Source organism: Stegodyphus dumicola, chromosome 5 (assembly GCF_044657685.1).
Source record: "Stegodyphus dumicola isolate Sdum_Otavi_A_Nest chromosome 5, ASM4465768v1".
Lineage (NCBI taxonomy): Eukaryota > Metazoa > Arthropoda > Arachnida > Araneae > Eresidae > Stegodyphus > Stegodyphus dumicola.
The window spans coordinates 153,983,356-154,009,095 of record NC_140772.1 but is presented as its reverse complement, the minus strand read 5'-3'; the positions used below and the strand labels follow the sequence as shown (position 1 = coordinate 154,009,095).

General features: G+C 29.1%; 1 protein-coding gene across 12 annotated transcripts in view; it reads right to left on the bottom strand.

Annotated features, from left to right (window-relative positions):
* LOC118189353 (rho-related BTB domain-containing protein 1-like) overlaps positions 1-25,740 on the bottom strand; it is a 265,646-nt gene that overhangs the window by 49,568 nt on the left and 190,338 nt on the right. For 9 of the 12 annotated variants that reach the window (XM_085817263.1, XM_085817262.1, XM_085817264.1 and 6 more), the window contains 6 exons: positions 24,092-24,136; positions 12,248-12,455; positions 10,980-11,228; positions 7,597-7,982; positions 2,785-2,878; positions 2,538-2,691 (listed from right to left, as the gene is read on the bottom strand). In XM_085817263.1, the coding sequence (XP_085673389.1) occupies positions 2,538-2,691; positions 2,785-2,878; positions 7,597-7,982; positions 10,980-11,228; positions 12,248-12,455; positions 24,092-24,136 (1,136 nt within the window). The remainder of the gene's footprint in view (positions 1-2,537; positions 2,692-2,784; positions 2,879-7,596; positions 7,983-10,979; positions 11,229-12,247; positions 12,456-24,091; positions 24,137-25,740) is intronic. The other 3 variants (XM_085817267.1, XM_085817269.1, XM_085817266.1) reach the window with 2 other exon arrangements.

The window sequence follows — 25,740 nt, the reverse complement described above, 5'->3', positions numbered from 1 at the left end:
TTAATTGTATAATTTCTGCATGCCATCTTACCAGATTAAAATTGATGATCTATAATCTGGAAAAACCCCTAATCCGGAATCGCCGAAGTCCCGGCGAGTCCGGATTACGGACTTTGTACTGTATATACATATATATAAATCAAAATATGTAAATTGTATTTTTTAATAATGATATATCATATTTTTTAATAAATAAAGATTAAATCAAAATGCAGTATTAATTTTTAAACAAAATAATAAATTTGTAACCCTTCTAAATTATTTTGATGAAGTAGCTTTATATATTTTTTTTAAGTATGAATATTTCTTAGAACATTGCTTTCTTTTTTGATTTTCTTATAAAAGTCCATGCAATTTTATCAAAATTTATTTTGGTGATTAATATACTAGACATAGTGTCCACTTTAAGCTGTTTCTTATCACTAGTCCAGAAACTGTTCATAATGCTAAACACTCGCTCCGTTACAGCATTAGTAGCAGGAATACTGAAGAAAAACTCTAAAGAAGGGATTTCGTTTAATATAATCCAGCTGTACATTTCCTTTCTGAAATAGTTTTTTTTTTTTTTTTTTGTTTTTGTTTTGTCTATCTCTGTAAAATAAGTAAAAGCAGCCTTATAAAAGAATCCAAATAAGTAAGAGCAGTCTGATAAAATGAAACGATAGCTTCTCGAAATTCAATAACTTTGTATTGTGACACGTCTTCATTCTCTTCAGGTTTTTCAAGAGTTTTTATAACATTTATTGGAATAAAGTTTCCTTCTATCTTGTTCAATACTGAAGCTTTCAGAGCATCTGTTGAAGCAATTACATCAAATATAGACACAGTCTGATTTTCAGTTGTTGTAATAACTTTACAAAATATTGAAGACTGAGTGTTAATAAATTGTAGCCAAGCTTTTGTCACTGCATTTTCAAATAGTAGTATGCAAAAGTACCTTCTACTGCAGCTAATTCTTCTTCCTTATCATCCATTTTCTCCTGTTTGAAGAAATTCCTTAATGATCAACTATGCCAAAGAAGAGTTTAATATTTTATTTTTATTACTATTTATATGAAGATTTTTCAATAAACAGGTATTCCTTCTGCAGGGTTTCATTAAATGTACATTTTTTTAAACCCATTACTAAAAATATCAATGGTAAAAATAAATACTAAATTAAATTAAACTGCAGTAAAGGATACACATAACAGGGATGTAATTCACCATTGATAATTAAAAATAGATGTCATTGCCAAACAGAAACACCATTACACGTTATCATTTTGGCAGATATTTTAAAAAAATTTTAATCCTTATGTAAAATCAAAATGGAGTAAAAATTTTACAATCTAAACGTGACAAAAGAAAGATGATTTTAGACGGATATAATCTATGATGAAATTTGAGCAAATGACAAAAGAATTATTTTTAGATGCAGTGCAATAATGTGCAAGGAGATGATAGACGCTAACATATGTAATACATCATTGAACACGTATGTAAAGTACCATTGATAATTTAAAAATATATGTATATACAATCACAGTAGAACTGATTATCAGTTAAAAATTGTAGCCTTGTCTGTACGTGAAAGTCTCAACTGCAGCTGTGAGCAAAAATTCTGTGTATGCTGGGTGGTTGGGAAGAGAAATAGAACTCCTCCATTGCTATTTTTCTCAAGTAAATGCTGGATGGGTAATTCCCTGTTTATGTGGCCAGTATTGCACACGTCTCTTAAATTATGCTTGTATTCTCAGTTTGCAATCTATACTACATAAACAAATATATGCATTTAAACTTTTACATTCTCATACTACTGTTTTTCGGGACAAATGCTATAAATTCAGGATCAAAAAACAAGTTGTGAAAAATCGGGACAGGGACTGGAATTTCGGGAAGTATGGTCACTTTACGTGAGGGCATGAGGAAAAAAGGGAGAAAATAATATTATTGATGTTACTGACACTACAAAAGGTATTAAGAGTTTAAAAAACAATACCAGTTTGTCAATTTCACAGGAAGAGTTTAGAAATCTGTTTACAATCCAAACGCTAAGAAACATACTAATATTACATCTTACAATCTTGTATTATTTTAAAGTTATATCCTGACCCTTCTAGGGACTGTGCTACAATACATAAGAATCTGAGAAAATCCTACACAAATGAGGAAAGAAAATTGAAGATTTAAAACTGAGATCCTATAGTACAAAAAATTACCATAAAAACAAAACTTTTAGAAGCTTTTAACACTGTACATATTTACTATATCAATGAAAATATATTACTCTGCTAACATTTTATTTATTTCCTGCTTAATGAAAAAATAAGATTTTTAATGAAAATTTTCTAACAAGCTTCACCTCAATTGCTATGTATTCAAAATGTTAAAAAAGAAAAAGCATTAAGGTGATGTCATGATAATGACAGTGCTCAAAGCTCAGACCAATATATGTTTTAAAAACAAAGAAATCCTTAGAATTATTTATAATGAAACAAATAATAAGCACTAAACGATTAAATATTAAAGAAAACTAAAAATTTATCTATTTTTACCTGAAAATAGCCCCTGGTGCAAACAGACCTCTCGCATTCTATTTCTAACTTTCTGCGCAAACTTCTGATGCAGCTCAGAACTTAGCTCCTTCTGCAAGTGTTGCCCACTGCCGATAAGTAGCTGCACAGGAGAGCACAACTCCCGGTCAAAAGTCTGAATGACAATTTTCTTTCATATAACAAAAGCAAAAATAATGCATAAAAAATTTTTAGTAACCAACTCACCATGGAGGAATTAAGTACTAACCTGAAGTTCTGGTATGTCCATAAGTTCAGCTGCATCTAACAGCTCAGTCATATTTATACACATCTTATGATCTAAGCCTCCAGTGTAAAGAAATCTAGATTTTTTTCAAAACATTGGGTACAGTTATTGACACACATATTATTAGTTTAGTAAGTTATTAATTAATATACAAACACAAACAAAAATGAATTAAAAAACACACAGATCAGTTGGAAAAAAAGTAAATAATAATTTTATAATTATATAGGAAATAGTGTACCAAATACCTTAACATCTGTTCTAATGGAATTTTCCTAAGAAGTGACCTACTTTCATAATATACCTAACTTGAAAAAGAAAACCTACAGGGACTGAATTACTGATATTCTTCAAATATTTGTTCACATTCAACAGTGTTCTACAAAAATGATGGACCACACTAGGATCTTTATTGCTATTTCATCACTTCAGCATAAATGCATTATGTTTATCACTGTTCTTTTAACATTAGCATAATGACCAGTTCTCCTACAAGAAATATATTTTTAATCCTTTTAGACTTCCATATCTTTTTTATGGATTAAAATCATTAATATTTAGAGCAAGTATAGTCAATTCTCAATTAACAACAGAAAAATTAACTGGCTTGTGGATTAACTAGGGCTTGTCTAAAAAAAAAACTAACTTTATTCCAGACAGATTTAAAAATTAACAAAACAGAAAAGAAAATGTGTGGGATGAGAGCAGTGGCAGAGGATTTAGGACAGTATTTAGGAATTGTTTTTATCCACAAAAGTATGTAATTTAGTTGTACATTATCTGCAACACATAAACATTATTAAATCATCCATAAAAAATAAATTGCTAAATAATAATAAAAGAAAAAAAACTAAGTATGAGACATTAATCTTCTGTTTCCCACCGGCTTCTATGGATATACAAAAATAATATAAGCAACAGTAATAGTAACGATTTGAAATGTGTTCTTGTTTTGAATGCTAATTTTCACTGATTCTGATCTGTTTACATTGATCTTAGCCCTAAGATCTGACATGGGCATTAGTCTTTAAATAAATGCAACTCTGCTTATCGTGGAAATATGAGAAGACAATAATACTGGATGTATATGAATTATTGCATTCAATATTTTGCTATATTTTAACTTATTATCACTTGGCACACATTTGGGATCTAAATGGCATATTTTCCTCTTGAGACATTTTTAGTCGCAGGGAAATGAAATTGCAAATATGGAGTAACAATAGTACATATAGTACTTTCTAAAGTTCATGACAAAATCTGTAAATGCTAATTGAGCATCATTTAGCAATACTGACAGCAGAGCAAATTTGAACCAAATGACATGAACAGTTAAGGGATGTGATGGTATCTTTAAATTTGGTAATATTTTTGGTAACATCAACAACATTCCCATAAATATTGTAGGCTGGTCACCATTAACTTTTATAACAAAGTACAATGTGGATTTACTTTGACCAATGTGTCTTTGATCAAAGAAACTCGACGTTCATTATGAGGAATATACTGGCACCAAAAAAAAAAAAAAAAAAAAAAGGCCAAATTACATGGATGTGTTGAAATATCATCCTAAGCATCAGTTTTTATTAAAATTAAAGCCTCCAATCACCAAGAAAAAAAGCTTCATATAATTCTTTTCTTTGAAATTTTTCCTCAATTGTCAACTATGTCACTTTCACAACAGTTATCAAATTAGAATCTATTGTATATTGATTCAAAAGAGAAAAACTATGCCCCTTATTTTCATTATAGCTAGTCCCTTATTTTCACGATTATGAAAAGATAACCATTCTACACATGCATGTAGCTATAAGACAAAATCAGCATGCCATATAGTTCTTAGTTTTTATATTTTGCTTCCAATTTGATGCATTATGAAAAATAACATTAAAAATGGTAATTCTCGGTAGAGTTTGTCAATGAAAAGTCCAAGTGTCAAAATTCGATAGTAGTATGAAAACATTAAAGAAAAGTGACATAACCATAATAATCAATTAGCTTGCAAAGATTTCGGCAAAATCAATTTATTCTGGCACTAAATTAAAAGTAAAAAAAAAAAAAAATTACCATACATAAAATTTTATACATTTTTATCCATTAAAATCTTTAATTTTTTTTTTTTTTTTTTTTTTTTTTTTGGGTGGGGGCAATTATTTCTAGTGACAAACTTTTCTGTTAAAATACCTTTCTAGTATGTGTTACTCAACAGATGTTCAACAATTAAATTTTCTTTTGCACTTTTAGGGTAGCTTCCGCCTCTCTCCCCAAGTGTAGTTTTTTTAGTCTTAAACTGAAACTGCATTCCCAATCTCCTAAACTTAGAAATACAAATAATGAATATTTACACATTTGTGAAGTAGTTTTTACATTTTAATGCATGGTAGTAATTGAACTCACGTCTCCCTGGAATATGTTTAGAAATGCACATAAATACTGAACCCTTCACTTGATATGCCAGCCACATAAGTAAAAAATCAAATTAACATTTTTCTTGCACTATCAATTCCCAAAAAATTAAGTATTTTAAAGAAAAGCTATAAACAAACATCTTAATTAAAGAAAGTTATCATATATATCTCCTTAAAGTACAATCTCCCTTGAGGATTTGTTTTGATAATTTAGACGAACTTCTTATTTCTTAAAAACAAAAGCGATCCCAATAGTAATATAATCAATTTGAATGAGAATTATTTATTTCTGTCAATGATAAAAGAAGCTACAACTATTCTGAACTTACATTATATTTTATAGTAATAATATAAATTATCCTCTTTGGTATCTTGCTGAAATGAACATAACTTCATAAATTTATGAAGGAAAATGCATGTTTATTTTAATACCAATATCAAAACATTATTGGCTTCATAATTTTAAAATTCGTATCTTTCAAACATTGTTGTTTACATAACCAATGTAAATAAAATACTGAAATTGCTTATGCCAGTAAAATATTAAATTCACAAAGAAAAACTAGCAGTTTATTTATTAACAGCTATTAAAAGTTTTTTTTTTAAATTATTATTTACATACTAGATTCTAAAATGTTTTTCCAAATTAAGAGGGGTGATAGTACTCATCTAGATGAGTAGTAATTACCATAGAACGTAGGGTCGCATTCCACTCTGAGAGGCAGAAAAGAAGAATATTAGAATTCGACCTGAACATACAACAGTGTTGGGAGAGCGAATGAATGAGACCAAAAGTTGCATAATCAGTTTAGTGAAAAACTCACAGTGAATACATAAAACGGATAAAACCAAAAATCTGTCATTCGAGTATTAATTCGAGCTGAGACTTTGATGGCAAACACTCAAATGCACATCTTTGATTGGGAAGGTCTCAACCTCGCAAATGATTGCAACAAGTAAATTGCCTAAATTATTAGGAGGAAAACTGCTACCATGATATCAAGTATCAAGGTAGCAGTCGAAATCTGCTTCCCTTCGAAATCTTCCATCCTGTCCTCCTGGACTTACTGTGCTGCGCTCATTCTACTTGAAGTGCCCTTCTATGGAGTATGAAGTTCTGACAGCCGAAACACAGCATACCTTTTATGCTAATCTCAGCATACAGCAGAAGTTAGAGTTGATAATATTCAGCTCTTGATTAGATAATTAACTTGTTGCAGTCGTTTGCAAGATTCGGACCTTGCCAAACAAAGATGTGCATTTGAATGTTTGCCATCAAAGCCTTATCTCGAATTAACACTCGAAGGTCAAGTTTTCAGTTTTATCCATTTTGTGCACTCTCTGTGAGTTTTCCACTAAACTGATTGTGCAACTTTTGATCCCATTCGTTCGCTCTCCCAACACTGTTGTAAGTTCAGGTTGAAATTCTAATATTCCTCTTTTCTGCTTCTCAGAGTGAAATGCGACCCTATGTTCTATGGCAATTATTGATCATCTGGATGAGTACTAGTACCTCTCTTAATTTGTAAAGGAGGTTTGGGGAGGAATTAACAGAATTTATTGTAACCAAACATGGTTCAGTGTCAAAAAAAGTAGAAGCTTAATTCATGAAAAATATTATTAAAAAAGTGCTCCAAAACTTGAATTTGTAGCAATGCTTTCATGATCATATTTTTCAAATACATTAAAATATAAATGAACACTAATTTGGGAAAATTTTCTCAATATACTGCACTGAGTTAAATAACATTAGGTCTTATGATAAAGTTAGAAGCATTCAGTATTTCATGGAAGAAACTAAAAATATTTAATATGTAGGAAACACAAACTACTTCAAAAAATAAATCTAAATACCTAATCTGAAACAAAGCATTTGTTTATTCATTCATTGGTAATTAAATTGTGTATGCATCACATAAATTTATTAAATTTTACTGGAAACTTAGACATTTGATTTATTAATTAAAATTAAAATGGCTTTCATTAGTCTGATCATGATTTTGACTAATCCAGCTAACTGTACAGTAGATTCAATACGATTTACTTGAATATAATTTATTACTTGTGTAAGTTCACTCAACTTGGAATTAACTGCTACTTTTTTACAAGTAACTTTTTATTTATTTATACATATTTCTTTCCATAGATTTTTCGGGAACCTAATTAGTGTGTAAAAGTGTACAAACAGAATGTATATAATATATGTAAATGTAATACAACAATATTTTTCATATTCTTTTCAATTCTCTATGCATTTTATAAGTGCTTAAAAAAGCTAAGCATAAAGTATGTGAACAATAGTACTTATTTCCGAAACAAAAGGATACACAAAAAGAATTCCGTGAAATCTCATACATAAGAAACTGACACCAATCATTATTCTTACCTAAGACAACTCTGCATGGCTCCTGGAGTTATAATCTTACTTAAAGTAACAATGGTTTGAATAGAAGATGTGACCCTTCCCCGATGATCAAGCCCTTCGCATCGTTCAATACTTATGCACTGAAATGCTCGATGATCAAGGATTCTTCGAATTCCTGTAGTTACACAAGCAGATGCATGAGCTGCAGATTCTGGATGAATCTGGCAGCTAGAACGTCTACGCACAGCACCGTGATGGTGAGATTCACCAGTACTGTTCTGGTTTGCATTATGGTGACTTCGAGATAAACAGAAAGAGGCACAGGTGATTACAGAATGTGGGCTCTCTGTCAATAACTGTTCAGTGTCTGTATTAAAATTTCCCACAGAACTATCTGATGAACTAACCTAATAAGAAGAATACACTTTTAAAAAATAATACATTTACACAATATACGTAAATCAAAAAGTAAGGCCAGTGTTCTCAATATATAAGCAAGGAAACCAAGGGCAAATTGTAGATGGAAGGAAGAAGGTCACAACCTTAGATTAGAGGTTGAGGCTTATCTATCAACATCAGTTTAGACTAACTATTCAGTGTACAGGAAAACTCATTAATTGTCATCATAGGTTAAAAAACATGCATTTAAAATCAGCTCCGGAAGTAAAAGGGAAAACTTAAATGTGGTAATATATGAGCTCGTCAAGCAGAAAGTAATTTAGGTATGTACATGGCTACAAAAAGGAAGCAATATATTTGTGGCTGCAGGAACCTAAAATCTCAGCAGAAATCACTTGCATATAGAAAAGATGTTAAATGATATGGAGGTGATGTACAGAATATTTTTAACTGTAACTTTTATCCCATAATTTTTTGATTATATGATAGCACAGACCTTACTTTTCCATTAATTCTTTTGTAAATCAGTAAATATCACAAATGTAAAACAACACTCAGATACTAATCAAAGTTCTTTGACAGAAGTTTCAATACATAAAATTTTATACCGATTAATTATTTACATGGTAACTTTATATTGATTATATTAATATAATTAGATTTTTTGCATTATTTATAAAGCAATCAAATTTGTTTTTTTTCCATGTACTTAAAAAGATGATTTATTATGACTCTACTTATCAACAATTCAGCAATAAGCATTATATTTTATGCTATATATGAAGTAATTGATTTCTTTTCTCCTTTCATGAAATGATTGTGTGTATATATATATATGTAAGATAAAAAAAATTGCGAATTAAAATTATAATTCAAACTAACGGTATCTCTTTAATTCTCCCTCTCTGTACTAAAAATCATCATAACTTCTCGGTATTGAGTCATTTCTAGATCATTCCATTCTGCATGGCCTGTGCACCGCTGATTGACATAATAATTGAGAACCGAAACTTTTAAACTCAAACCAAAACCTTTCCTCTTTGTATGCTTCCATATCGGATAACTACGGACTTCGGCTTCGCTCTCTACTCTGCTAGGATGTAATTTCACTGTCCTGCTTGCTATCGCTATTATATCAAAAATGTAAATGTTCTTGAATAGGTACAATTAGAGTGCCAAGTAAATTGTGGCCACAAATGTCAACTGGAAAATAAAAATGAAATTAAAACTGCCTCAACTGCCTATGCTATTACTTCATATATAGCATAAAATATAATGTTTAGATACTAAACAATCAGAATCTTCCTCTTTAATATGGATCGACGATCTATCCTATCTGGGTATTGTGCATTAACAGTATTCTGGCTTTTGATTGCATTTATTATATATATATTCAAAAAGTAACAAATTTAGAACCAATTCTACAAAAATAAAGTAACAAATAAGTGAAATATCAACACCAGTAAATTTCAAAATTCCCCATAAATATGTAAGTCAGAAGTCAGAACTGAAAGTTAACCGAAAGTCAGAAGAGTAAAAAAAATGTGAAATAATAAAATCTAAAAAAAAAAAGGGGGGGGGAAATTACACAGGAAGAGGAATGCAATCGAATCTGATGTAATGCTATCAAGAGGAGGTACATCAGACTCAATTGAGCCACCCCTTTTGAAAGCCACTGCATTTCTGTTATCTAAAATTAGCTGATGAACCATTCTGAATTATTTAAGAGTTCACTCAAAAGTTTTGAAATGAATAGGAAATTTAATATTGGATGCAAATCAGTCATATGCTTCATCTACTCTGACTGGCTTAGTAGCTCGGAGGAACATAGGTACAAAATCTTCATGTCAGACAAAATGCTGTTATTCATGTTTGTGAGGGAGATTTGTTCAGAGAAATGTCTTCTTGTGTAGATGAGGCTTAATGAAGGTCACAAAATTTGCTATAAGCTGGTGTTCATTTAAAGGCAGGGAACAGAGAGTTGAAAAAAAGAATAAAATCTGAAATAATGTTATAGATCAGTAAGCTAAACAATGACTAATAAATCTCAAATGAAAATACAAAACAACTGAATATTATATTAGTTATTCAACAGACAATTGAATAACTAAATAATGAAAATTGTATTAAAATAAAAACAAATAATTAAATATTTTTAAAAAGATGGAAAAACATCTGACTAAACCTTCATAAATAAGAACAAGAGAGATAAGTTGTTTGCTTCAACTGTATTTAAATTGCCAATAATATTATGCTGAGGTAAAGAATCTGCAAAAGCTTAATATGTAAAATTTTCAAGATAGATGACGTTTCTCCCCCTAGAATCAAAACAGATAATAGAGAGATGATATAAGCCTTTCTTTTTGAAGTAGTATTTATTAAAATTCAACATGGATTATTCTAATTGAATTCAATATGTCATACATGAGATGAAAGAAATTAAATCAAAGATGAGAAATGAGAAGGAAAGACTATTCAAAATGCATAAAACTTGATTCTCCATTTTGAATCAATTTGTCACGATCCTTCTCACCTGATAATATCATAACTGGCTAATTTGCCATTTCCACTTTTCTTAATTTATCCATTCTTACTTTTGTAAAACTTCTCCACTTCATCTTTTACTATATATCTTATTCTTTTGATTTGTTGCATCACACAATTAAGAAACATTAACTATTGTATATAATTTACTTACTGTATATATGGTAATATTTATGTACAATGCAATTTACTTCAATTAAAATCATTTTATCATACTTAATCATTCATTTTTATCTTAATCAGTTATATGTGAACATATAAACACATTCCACTAACTTAAGAATATACAATTGCATAAAAATAAAAACTCAATTAAAAAAAAGGGAGGATAGAGAACTAATTTGAAAAAATTATCAAAATTTATTTCTCATTTGTTAGCAGAAAAATGATGTTTCTATGAACAAAATTTGTGGCTATCATTACTATATAAGGTATCATGTTATTGAGAGATGATCACTTACTACACTGGAATCACTGGCACTTCGTCCCCCAAGAGTTGCATCTGAAGACAGATCAAGGGTGAACAACTTGTAAAGAGAGTTGCAAACAGCGGACAAAACTGATTTATGGGCGGCAAAACCCACTTTTCCAGTGAGAAAAATAACATCTGTGTAAGTTTGGCTATTAAGTAAAGATAACATATCATCTTCAAACTGTGGAGGTGGCACAATGACTTCTGGAGGCCTGGGTTCAGGTGGACAGAATGGAACCTATTCATTAAACATATGGGATTGCTATTAAAATGTTTAAAAATACATGCATTCCTAGATAATTTACTAAATAAATGTAAAACAATATAATCACACTTTTCATAGTTCATACATGTTCTTTTCTTTCTATGATGCCTCTACATTTGTTCTTTACTGCCTCACAATTTTATTCTTCAGTTACTTCAAGTAACACATTATAATAACAATTTTATTTACAATATAGGAATATTATTCAATCTACCACTTTATTTTTTGTGATCTCTTTTATGTTCCTTATTTAATTTTTATAAAATATTAGGCTCTGAATGTTACCAAAAATGAATTTACAATCAGAAAATAACAAAATCACACATTTGATTATTTTCTTTCACTTGGTACAATGAAACAGCTTTAAGATGATAATTTCAATTGATTTTGATTGCCTTAGAAAGCATAAGAAGCAAAATAAGGTAATCTTCTGAAGTGCTCATCAAGCTGGTTGTCACCAAACAATTTTTATCACAAAACTTTCTTTGAATTATTTTTTTGTAAGAATAAGAAATGATACTTTTAATATTTATTCAAAACTGAAAAACTATCTTGTGTACTGAAAAAATGAAACAAAATTTTGAAAGCAAAACAATAAGTCCAATAAACTTAATTTCTTAAAATGTTATTTTTCCTGAAATAAGGCATTAAAATGCTCAAATTATAAAACTATACATAAACACATCAGTTAATTCAGAAATGTTTCAAATTTTTCTATGTAAGTTTTAAACATTACTGGAAAACAGATTTGAATACTGAGTTTTAACAACAGATAATCATATAGATCCTCATACAGCAAGTACACATGCATATAAGACATATAGAATCATTAGCCTTACCATTAACAGAGCACTTATTATCTTCTTCTCCTTAAGTCACATAAGTATATTCAATATCTTAAAATATTACAAATATTGATATATTGTATTTTTGCAGCTTTATATAACTTCTTGTAATCTGACATTACCTACATAAATGACAATTATACTTACTTGCAACAGGGGACGTTGCACATGCTTCAGATTTGTCATCCAGAAACGCTGTTGTCTTCTAGCAAGCAATGCTGCACGAATAACATTTTCAAAAACCTCATTTACACCAAAATGAGTCAATACACTAGTTTCATAATATGGAGCTCCAATTTCTTTTGCAACAGATCTTCCTTGTTCTGGTGACAATATGTCACTTTCTCTCAAAGGTCTATAAAAATCAAATACATATATAAAATCAAATATATACATATAATGTACAATGTACACAAACACATGTTATGTACATGCAAGTTTTCACATCAATGAACAGTCGCACTCAAATGCAGTAATTTAAATACAGTATTAATAGAATAGATAGGGCGAAGTGAAAAGTTTTGTTACATGAAATATTTTCAGTAGAGAAAGAACTCTTTTCAACATTTATTGTGACTATGAATGTTGAATGGTCTTCATTATTTATTATGTTATGAGCATTTATTGTTTTATGAGGTTGGTTATGAGCATTTAATGTGATTATGAACACAATTCACTAAGACAGCTCCTGAAATTCATTTAAATATGCATTTCTTTCAAAATTTAAATAAGTATTTCTATGAGACACATTGAATTCTAGGAGGAAAAAAATTCTATTACTTGATGGAAATAAAATTTTGATTTAAAAATGTTTACTAACAATATTAGCATTATAATAAAACTATCAATATATGTACATATCCCATTTAGAAAATATTCAATCTTTTAACAAATGTCCCTATTTTGAAAATTTGTTTCATATGACATGATAAGCTTCCCCCCACACCCCCAGTAGCTTTAAAATGATAAAAGTTACAGTCATTTTTTTTATGCTCATATTAAAATGTGCTCTCTAATTTAATGATCTATGGGCAAATCAGCAAAACATATTCAGTAGCAGTGATCATTTACATTTTGCTTAAAATAAAATCCTAATCCTAGTAATTTGATATCGTACAGCAAAACACCATATCTACAGACTTGAAAAATTTCAGATATACTTATTCTTTTAAAAGAGTTCATAATATAATAACAAATTGTAAAAATTTTAGTAGTCTGTTAATAGCAAAATGAAAGGCTACAAGATTTCAATTGCTATCCAAATTAGTCAGCAATATTAAGCAATGCTTACAGTAAAAAAATACCCAACTTCTTCCTCATGCAAAAGTATGAGCTTTTTTCCCTTCCACTTTCGTGTACTTAAATGTGTATGCAACAATTTCATGTACATTTCATATACATTTTTTTCCATTTTATAGTTTTAATACTCATACAGATATCAAAATGGTCAAATAGAATATATTGCTAGTCACTGAGAATTTCTACCAAAATCTCTTAATATTTTCAAATTTGTGCTTTCATTATTTTATCAAAATCGGATAAATATAAAGCTTGTAAATTATCAAGATTTTCATGCTAGAATTTGTTCCAGGATTACATTATATAGCTAGAAATAAAAATAATTATTTTATTTACATTGCTTGATAGTTAAATGAAATTTATTCATATATTTCTCATAAGCATCACATTAAAATTACTGACAATTATGGTAGAAAAGGGAATATGAAGTAAAGCATTTGTTTTAAATAACATATATGGGTGACAAACTATTCTAAAAACTTAACGATTATAAACACTGAGGAATGTCATGCAACAAATACTGTATTTACATTTATCAAGCAAAGCACTCTACAGCAAGTAAATATTCAAGAAATTATGAAACAGTTATGTCTACTTTTACAATACAAACACATATTTGTACCAGAGTTAAAAATTAAAAAGCATGCATCCATAACATGACTTTCTCATCATAGTGCTGTTTCCAGTATTAATAATTTTTAAACTATAGTTAATTTCTAGCAAATAAGGCCAATCAAGTAACATTACGAAGCCTACTTTTATGGTAATTATTATAACATAAGCAAAGGATTTGTGAAGGATAGAGATTCAATTCCCACTTTATATGTTGATCCATAATTTGCTTACTTTTAAATCAATAATTAGACATTTATTTAACAGACATTGTATACAAGGGTTATTATTTTAAACTAAGTAAAGTGCAGAGAGTAACAGACTTATCAGATATAGGCAATAATTATGTTTTAACAATAAGAAAACACATTATTCCTAGTCTCAGCTCCTTAATAATCAAAATACTATATCTTTTGCTAGGGTATAGATTAAATGGCAAAAAATTAAATTATAACATATAAGCATACCAGTTTTATTTTGAAAAACCATGCCAAGAAATTATGTACTATATTGCTTGTAATTTCATTAACCTGAAATATTTATTCTTGTGATTCTGAAATGACAAACAAAAAAGACAGCTGATACATTATTGGAATATTACTTAGAGATAATGAACTCTTTGGCAAAGAATCTCCAGATAATTGTAATATTTTGTCAAAACGTTACCTTTTAGAATTCATTACTTAATAATGGTCTAGAAAAATTTAAAAACTAAGCATACAGAATTTAAGAGGTCAAAATGAAAATTTAGAAGATTCACTTCGAAAATTTTTCATACAGAACAGATGTAAAAGTATGACTTTGAACTGAATGCAAATAAATTATACTGCTGCATATCATTCTGAATTTCAGTTCAGAATTGTAAAAGCAAGCCCCAGAATTTGTGACATCCAAGTAAATTTCAGAGTTAAATAATTCCTTTATAATATTAACCTTCCAGCACACACACATGCACAAAATTTATGACAAATTCAGTTTTTAATGCACATTTTTCGCATATCGAGGCTGAGACGTCTGAATGTCATTTCTATTCCTCCTTTCTACCCCCCTTTTTTTTTTTTTTTTTTTGTTGGGCTTTTGTGCTACCTGGCAGCTTTTTTGTAAAAGTTAGGATACGCGCGTGATCATGGGTGAAAATTAGGAAAATATTTTTTTTTCTCAAATATTTTGTAATTTTTGGGTTATTAATTGCTGTGTATTTTTTTAATTTGAATACATTTGGCTCTAAATTTTATATCGATTTTCATGGCAAAAAATATTTTAACCACTTAATTTTGCTGCATTCTTCAAGAATTATCTGATAAAGAAAAGGAAACCTTTGGATGGGAGAACAATAGCGATTTCCATTCCTTATTTTCTTTTATCTCTGTTTTTTAGAAATAAATAAAAATATTAAAGTTAAAAGGAGTTTTTGTAACCAGTAACAAGTAAATTTCCTTGTACAAGTAGTGCTAAACTTATTTTTTTCCCTACTAAGATGTTTTCTTTTTTTATTTGTCTATACTTGCCTTTGATGAATATAAAAATTAGCTTAGATTTTAAAACATAATTATTAAATAATAAATTAAAAATTTTCTACAATGAAATATATCACTGCATTTCCATCTCACTAACATAAGAACTTAAAAAAAATTACTTATATTTGAATGTGATATCATTTACATTTTGTAATAATAATATTTTATTTCTTAACAAATTTATTATCAATATTCACTCATTTCTGTCGTTTTTCGTGCCAGAAACGGTAAAATAACGGATGTCGTAAAAAAGTACGAGGAGTGTGTGCTCATGTAAAATTGCCAAGTGCGCGTGCTGGATAGTTAATGGACTTAATTATACATACATTAGAAAAGTTGTGGCAGGTGCTGAATCTGCCCCAAAGAGAGAGAGAGCTTTAATTATATACAACTTATCTTTAAAAAGAAAAAATAATAATATAACTTAATACGTTTGTGCGAAGTTTTGTAACAAAACTGAAACTTGAATATTGGCATATATTTAGAAGACATAGATTATTTTTAAACCGGATTTTTTGCTTATATTTTTACAGATATAAGAATATACACTTAAATGTAATTAAAAACTTAGTGATAACTAAAGTTGGCAGTATATTTAAAGTAATGATTAATGTTACACATCTTAAAGAGAAAACTTCAGTGAAAGAACTGAAAAGATAATTTTTCTCTTTAAAAACAAACTGATTTTACACTCTCTGCATAGGTTGCATTTACCTGCCATACATAAAATCATTATGCATCTGTAGTTTATTAAACTAAATAGGTATATGTTTTATTTAATTGCAAAGAAGAACCTATTGCTAAAAAGGACACTTGATACTGCAGTTCCTGAGTAAAATAGTTACACCATGTTGTGAGGAAGACTAACCTAATGTGGAATAGGAATTACTCAAATTACTCAAATTAGTATCAAATTACTTCATTGCTAAATCTGTAAAAATGTAAATTGGAAATTTTCGTAAATCGAATAACACTTATTGCGTATAAAGCTGCTAAAAGTGAAATACAAAAGTAGAATGATAATACGAAGAAGAGAGACCTTAGTGGACAAGAATTTTGCGCATTGAACTGCAAAATTTTAAAATATTTGCAAAGAAGAGGAATGTTTAAAAGCTATTGCTAAAAAGTACACTTGATACTGTAGTTCCTGGGTAAAATAGTTACACCATGTTGTGAGGAAGACTAACCTAATGCAGAATAGAAACTATAAAAAGTATCAAATTACCTCATTGCTAAAGCTGGAAAAATGTAAATTGGAATTTTAGCAAATCCAATAAAACGTTTTGCGCATAAAGCTGCTAAAAGTGAAATACAAAAGTAGAATGATAACATGAACAAGAGAGACCTTAGTGGTCAAGAATTTTGTCCATTGTACTTCAAAATTAAAAAAAAAAAAAAAAAATCACTTAAAGAACAAAAGAAACGAAATAAGAAAATAAAAATGATAAAAATGCAAAATTTCTAGTTTAACAAAAAAAAAAAAAAAAAAAAAAAAAAAAAAAAAAAAAAAAAACTTCATACTGGGAGAGGGAAAAAAATAATATTGCTTCATTAGTAATACTCTGTGTTAAATATCTTGTCAATCTACTCTGAACAAAAAGGTATATTTTTTGCTTATCCATTCATTCTATCTTGCATAAAACCACAGACTTTCAGAACAATTCAGAACTTCTGGTAGAAAAATGTACAATTATTACAAGTGAATTTACATATGGAAAACAAAATGTTTTAATTCCAAAACTGACTACAAGAAGATACATGAATGATGAACTATGAAAACGTATATTTACAAGCGCAAACATGCAAAATGGAAACACACACACAATATATATATAAACACACACACAATATATATATATATATATATATATATATTGTGTGTGAGAGAGATAAAAAAGAGAAAAAGATGTACACAGTACTTTCTTGACGTTGATGTAACACCTGGAAATGTTGGAACTACACTGTTTTCATGATTTATCTCAAAGTTCTTACAGAGCAGCAGTGTAAGTAAAACTCTATGGTTTTAACCATTCTATAGTAAGTTTAATGATAGTCAAGAGCAGAGTGGCTCCTCTCAAAAAATTATCTTCACCAAGACTCAAACTTGAAGTAGCAGTGTTAGGCCTTCTAACTACAGTCTGTGTGCATTTTCTCAAGCAAAGATTTCTTTGTGGACTGATTCTCTCATTGTGCTCCACTGGTTAAGAAACTTGCAACACTGGTGGAAAACATTCATACAAAACTGTGTGTGAAAATTCAAGATAAAACATCACAGAGTATGTGGTATCATTGTTCTGGATGAGACAATCTGCTGACAAAATCATTTGTGTTGTTAAGGTGACTGAGCTTATAGCAGATTGAGTGTAGTGGCATGATCTGTATCTATATCAAGATGAAATAAATCGGCCTAAAATGAATGAACATTGTAACACACAGCACACTACTTGAAAGAGTGTTGTGATTCAAGTTACCAGCAGTGATCAACCATCGTAACCTGTGTTTTAAAGACACCAAAGACAAGAGAACTTTGGTGATTTAAGTAAACTTTTAAAAGTAATGCCATATATATTTAGATTCATAAACAAACAAGTCACAAAATACAGTGATTTTTCTGTGACCAAAAATGAAATATGTTATGTGCTATTGGATTAAGTTTTCACAAAGTGGGTACTTTTTGGTAGAACAGAATAATGTTAAATGTAAAAAACCATTGTATTAAAATTCCAAATTGTTTGGGTTTGTTTGGTCCATTAATTAATGAAAAGGGTTGTTTAAGAGAGTGAATTAGATTTGTAAAATCATTAGATGTTGGTGAAATTCAACCTATAATATATAATACTATCAAACAATATTTTTCCTCATTTAATTATATTTAACTGTCATGAAAAGGTATTTCATACTGGTGTAAATGAAACTTTAGTGCAAGTAAGAGGTAAATTTCGGGTTTTTAAAGCTAGATGTTTTGTAAAATCTGTGTTATATGATTGCAGGTTTTGTAAAAAATATAATGCTACAGCTTCATATGAGATACCAGCTCCTCTTTCCGATGACCCAGTGAAGAAAGAAACCGTTTGAGGTAAGTGGGGTCCATTTAGAATTATTATCAAATTTTTAAGTACACAGTGTTTTATTCAAGCACTGCATAATTGTTTTGCAAGTAAAGGTATTTGTAGAGTTATTTATCAGATAATGCCAAGATCTTTAAAACTGACAATAGCAAATTAAAGTATTTATGTAAATTATGTAATGATAAAAAGGCTCTAAATTTCATTGAGAAAAATGCTTTTAAATGGAAATTTATTGTAGAAAGTGTTGCTTGGTGAGGAAGATTCTGGGAATGTTGGTAAGATCTCTAAAACCTTGCTTAAAACGAATCTCAGGTAAAGCTTCTTTATGGTATAATGAACTGTATACTGTTATAGTTGAAGTTGTTATCAATTCTAGAGCCATAACCTATGCATACAATAAACCAAATGCAACTGATCCTCTTTCACAATCTTATTTTATAACTGGATCCAGATTGACTGTAACCTTCACCTGATTATAAATCAGAATCCATACGATCTCAGTTTATTAAAAGATAGAACTGTAGGCAATTACTATCAGAAAATGTTTGGAAAAGGTTTTATAAAGACTATTTGCTAGAACTAAGATCAATCAAGTTTTCAAAAACTCCCACCTTTAAAATTAATGATGATGTACTTGTATAAGAAGAATATGTGAAATGAAGTAATGGGAAGTTAGGTAGGATTAAAGAATTATCTCCTGAAAGTAATGGTAGAATTAGATCTTGTGAGATTCAATTAGATAAGAGTGTTGTTAGAAGACCAATTGAAAGACCTTTATAACCTTAAAATTCAGTAAAATTGATCTATCTGTGAGTATTTTATATATATATAAGTTTTTATGAATATATTTTCTCAGCTGGCCAATAGATGGCAGTAGTGTTTATCTTTAAAAGAAACTGTGATGTCATATTTTTTTATATGTAGTAGTAGTTTGTCTTTGTTGCATAGAATAATGCTCTCTGTTTATTAATTTAAATTCAATCGAGTCTGATTTATTACAGATTTATACATTTTGTTTACTCACCAACTATTTTTGTTGAGCACATTAATACTAAAAACAAAAAGATAATTATGCAGCAGTAGGTGTATAAAATGATTCCAACTTCTGTGAGGACTAGCATTTCATACCGTGCTCTCCACAGTTTAGAATTGCCACATTAATATATTTTACTTCGAATTATTTCATATAAAATTAATTTCATTTATATGAATTCAAGAGAAAAGTAAAATTTCTTATAACTTTTGTGCTAGTAGTTAATAGTTAGTCCGCATAGCTGTGGAAACAGGTGAAAACATGCTAGTTGTTCGTCACACAGAGCCCAACACAATATGAGCTTCTCATATTCCCAAAATCCAACTACTTTTCAATAGGCACAGTTTCAAATGAGTTAAAATAATGTTCTTTTTAATGCTTTGAGTCTTAGATAAAAACAAACTTGAAAATATTAATGTATAAAATGTTTTGGGACTAGTCCACTGATGGCACACAGCTGATATACTAATGGATGCAAGCCAACATTCTTCTGAAATTGACAAAATTCTCATAAGTACAAATTTCTCATAAGTGGTGTTCCTGCAAATTCAAGAACTATAAGGAGAAGGCTATCAGACTCTGGACTCAGAGATAAGATTTCAAACAAAGAATAATTTCTTAATTTACAAGAGTGCAACAGAACTGAGCAAAAGAATATACTAACTGGACAGATGACCAAAAACACTATATTCTTTAGCCTGATGAGAATAAGACATCATTATACAGAAGTGATGGTTGAAAATACGTGCTACACAGTATGAGAAGAGCTGCATTTTGACTTTTTTCAGACAAATGTAAAGCGCCTACTAGAAGAAGGATATGTTCATGTATGTCAGCAAACAGCTACCAATAACAGAAAGCACACTAAATGCAAAAAAATATATGGACTCTATCCTAGAACACGAACTGCTACTTCCGTTAGTGATATCTTTCTCAATAATGAAATTTCTCTTGTTTTCAATAGATATAATGTTTAAATAATGAATCACATGAAATTTCATCTGCTTTTCCAATCTTAGAATTTAGTTCCCTGCCATGCAGAAATTTTATGTGAACAATGATTCAATATAAAATGTATTCAGTTATTGCCCTGGCTAGGAAACAGGCCTGAACTAAAACTCGATATAAAATCTACAGTATTATTTGAAAGATCTTGAACAACTAAATCATATTTCATCAAATAAAAGATAAAAAGCAAAGGCTTTTAATTACAGATTTGCATTACATAATAAGAAAAGAACAGCTTTCATTATTACATAATGCCAAAATGTATGACTTTATGACTTTATTAATTGCCTTTGTAAGCTCAATGAGACAATGCTGCGATGTTGTTACCAGAAGTAAAGGCTTTCCTACTAACTTTTTGTTTTAAATGACTGGGCACTTTATTTAATAGCGATTGGTCTTGCGCCACTACAGTAGCTGGAAATGATGGCCATTTCATTATGGAAGCTAATAGGTGGCTACTGTTGCTTCCTATGAAGAGATAGACAGTTACAACCAAGCTTTCCTCTGGGATTCAAACCCCGGCCCATGAATATAGCAGTCAGTATCACTAACCATTATACCAGCTGGGTGGCACTTTCCTACTAACTACTGAATGGAATAAAATATTCAAAGAGACTGCATCATTTATGGCAATTTTTTTTCACATTAAATGTATCTGAATGCTTTCTCCCCAATTCAGCATTAAATGATCTATTAAATTATACATAATTGCCTCAAAAGAACTCAACACTGACTTAAATTGACTTTTATAATGCATGATTGACATTATTGAATTATTTATAATATGATTCTGATGTAAAATATATTAACATTTAATTAGATATTTTAAATGTTAGATTCCTTTGACTAATCTCATTCTATATTGTTCTTACACTTTTATATACTGATAAAAAAATCCTGAATAGGAAAGGAAAGCTTTCATTTATCAAGTAATTTTAAATACAAAGAAAACAAAATAATTAGAGTACATATTACTGTATGAGTAAACTTAGTTATGTACCATATATTGATGCAAGACAAAATACAAATAACTGATTAAACATGACTGAATCTTCATAAAATGCTTTATTAATGTTAACAGTGGATTAATACAATTCAGATAAAATTTAATGAGCAAAATTATGCTGAAAATCACTAGGGCAGGGAGAATGGAACATGAACAAATTAAATTTAATTAAATAGATTTCATTTATTCACAGTAAACCTTTTCTTTAATAATGGCTAAAAATTAAAAACCGCAAAACTCAATGATCTACTGGGAGACATGAAAATGTGATGAAAAACAAGAATCTCCAGCCTGCAGCTGTAGGTGACATAAAAATTTTTCCATTACATGACATCACATTTTTCATAAGCATGCAAATTTGAAAAACAAAAATTTCAATATGTATCCAGAATTTGGGTCATTATTGTATATTTCATACAATACAATATTTGATACTGCAACTAACAAATTCAGAAAATTTCCTGAAAACCATTTGCTTATAAACCATATAAACCATTTTAAATATATGAATTAATTTTGACAGGTATTTAAATACATAGATATGAACGCAACAGGTAGAGATAATAAGAAAAAAATTACAAATTCGGGTACCCAGTATAAAATGTACTATTTATAAAAGGACATTAATTAGCTATCTTAAAAATATATTTATGAATTATATATTTAAACTTTTATGTTTAATATTTTTGTCATTACTATCATACAATTGACAATCATGAGTTTTTCTCCAGCAGAATGAATTTTTATGGTTGAGCTTTACTTCACAGACAATAATGATAGAAAAGCTGTTAAAGCATTTAAATATAAATTTCAAAATATTTGTGTGAAGACAATGATTTCCCCATGGAAAACTCACTTTGAGAAACACAACATTTACCATCACAAACAAAGTGACCACTATTCCCTTTTTGGCTCAGTTAAAATAGACAAGTTCAGAAATAAAATGTTGCAAACGCCAACAAAAAGTGTGAGATAGATAACACTGTAATCAAATTTATGCTCAATCAATAGTAATGCTCAATCATAAAAGCTTGCCACCATCTTGCAACAAACACACAGTTTTAAAGGCTTACAGTGTAAAATTCTGAATGAAATTTCAAGTGATGCATTACATATAATAGTTTAGGGACGTCATCCATTAAAATAATTTGCTAATAACATCCCTCTTTGGAATTTTTCCAATTTTTAAAATTTTGTGCAGCTTTTTAAAATTTTGTGTGCAACTTTTGGATAAATTTACAACATTTACAAATTGCAAAAATACACCTATGAATATTACTTTCATCTCATGATATCTGACTTTAAGTTCATAAAAAATGAATTTTGCGAGAAAAAAAACGGACTTCCAAATTACACTCATTTAACACACATGTGATGAATGCATGTAATGCACCTTTAATCAGCATAAAATAAATAATTGTATTTATTATTATTATTATTATTTTAGTTTGCTTTGATAATGCAGAAAGAACCATTAAGCATGTGTTTTTTAAATTAAAAACAATGTTCATTAAAAAATTTTTTGTATAGGTGTTTAAAACCTTTTTCTTGCCCTAAACTTTTTTGGGAGGAGCAGATGGAAAGAAAACTTTTGATAAGACAGAAAATTAGTATGTCATCTAATAGTATTTTGATATACTCGATAATATTAACATACTGCAGTCTACGTAATTAAAATAACACTGCAACTCATTCTAATGCATGACTCTTAATTTTAACATACTCCCATATGTAATTAAATTGAAACATCATATTAGCAAATGAACACCATATTAGAAAATTCACCTACAGTCCATTTCCCTCAACGAAACTTAATCACAGAATTTAACATATATTTAAACTATTACAGCATTTATGATTTAAACAGGATTCTATCTCAGTAAAAATTAAATGATTAGATATTAAATGTTAGTTACTTAATATGAGATTTAAAACATTGGAATAAATAAAATGCCTATTAAGAAAGAGCTATGTATATGCATGAGTTCACTACAATGGACTTAAAAAATTAATGCAATAAAAATATTAAGTAAGCTTTACATTCCTAAATTTAATATGGAAAAAACATTAAGTAGGCTTCAAATTTCTACAATTCAATAAAAAGCCAATTTCTACAATTCTGATTCAATAAAAATAATTAATATATTTAATACCAAGTTCCTAGTCTTCACATTAATTTTTATCATATGCATATATTAAACATATACACTTATTTACATGATGAGAAAGTTGTATACATGTTATGCTCCACTGGAGGGTGAAAAATAAATCCAATAAATGTGTCTAGTTAAAATTTCTCTTTTATGCCAGCTAGCTACATACAGAACAGGAACAGCCAGATACTACCATATCAAACAAAATTCTTAGAAAAATTAATATATTGAAGTTTCTACAGAATACTAAAACGCCCAATAATTAAATTATATCCACAGTATAAGAAACCAATACCTTCCAAATTCTGGAAATCTGCTTGACACACAAGGATGATTGCCCCTGTAAAATATAAAGGATTTAAATTACTTGCCCATTACACTAATTAGCCAAAACCTGATACAGAATTTTTTCATTGATGAATTCAAAAACTTTATTTAACCCTGATTTTGAAAATTATGGCCATTTGGTTTTAATTTTAAATATATGAATTACTTTTGTACGGGAATTCCTATTGTATTCAAAAGCATTACTAAGGCACAGACAAGTAAATTGAATTATCTTGAGTTGTGTTTTGAACAAAAAAAATTTTTATGAGCTTTCATGTACCTTTTTTTTTTTTTTTTTTCTGTTTAATAAATAATTATCAACAATAAAAGCCTGCTTTTTCAGTTATTTCATCTTAAATTTCAATTGGAAAAAAAAATCCAAAATTTCAAGCAGGTACTTGAAAAGCATTAGATACCATTACAAACAGTATGTAATAAAAACCATCCAAGGGGAGGATGGTTAGCCATATTCGGTTAGAAGGGGGGAAGATATATGTCAATTTATTAAGGAAATCTGAAAACCAAAATGAAAAAATTAACATTTAAACACCAACAGTTTAAAAAACTGATTTATAATTTAAACATTTTTGATGCTAAAAGTGCTAAAAGAAAGTATGGGGATCTTTTGAAAATCCCTCTCTCTCATCCATCAGAAAATGCATGCTTGAATTTTAATTATGTCCAGAGTTAACTTTATATATATATATATAATAAAATTTCATAATGCAACCAACTAATGTGATTTATTTTTTCCTAGAATGAGCACAAAGCAAATCTAATTATTACTACTCATCCAACCAGAACAGTTTGATTTTGAAACAAAGTCAATGCACAATGCTATTTTCAAATATATGAGAGTGCAGAGTACATATCCAAATTTTCTGTCCACTTCTAGTACAAATTTTCTAAAACCCAAGGTTTCATTTCAGAAATTACTGCATCAAATCAGTTTTGATAGCACTACAGCATTATATGAAAAATATTTTAAATGGATAGCTATTCATAGTTTGGAAAGAATGTGCACAATTATAGAAATGGTGAGACAGGAGAATTTCAAAACAGTGTCTATCCTCTACAAACAGTCCACAGACTCTTGAAATTGCTAAAGATCCATAACTAAGTCACGGGGGGGGACTTCTTTCTCAGGACCAATTTTTATTTGAAACTGTCAACTATAATATGGTAATAGTAAGTTGAATTTAGAGCTTTCGCCCACCACTTGGAGTTCTATATGATTGATTTGTATTAGAAGGGCCTACGAAAAAGTCTTTAACAACAGGAAAACCAATGGTTACACTTTCACTGATCTTACAGCAAAAGAGGGCCCAGAACTGAAGGACTATGATAAAAAAAAAATCATGCTTCTCTTCAGTGATGATCAACTTCTGTTCAAAGGATGATCATGCTGAATTTCGATTCAACATGTGATTCTAAACATTTGCATTTTCATCTAAAGACAGCCATAAAATAAAATATTCTTACAAACATTAAAAATATAATTGTTTCAGTGATACAGATATAACGGCATAGGGTAAAGTGATTAATGAACATACTGATATCAGTGAAAAAGTATTTGCTTAAAAATTTTGGGATGAATTCTTAAATTTTTTATAATAT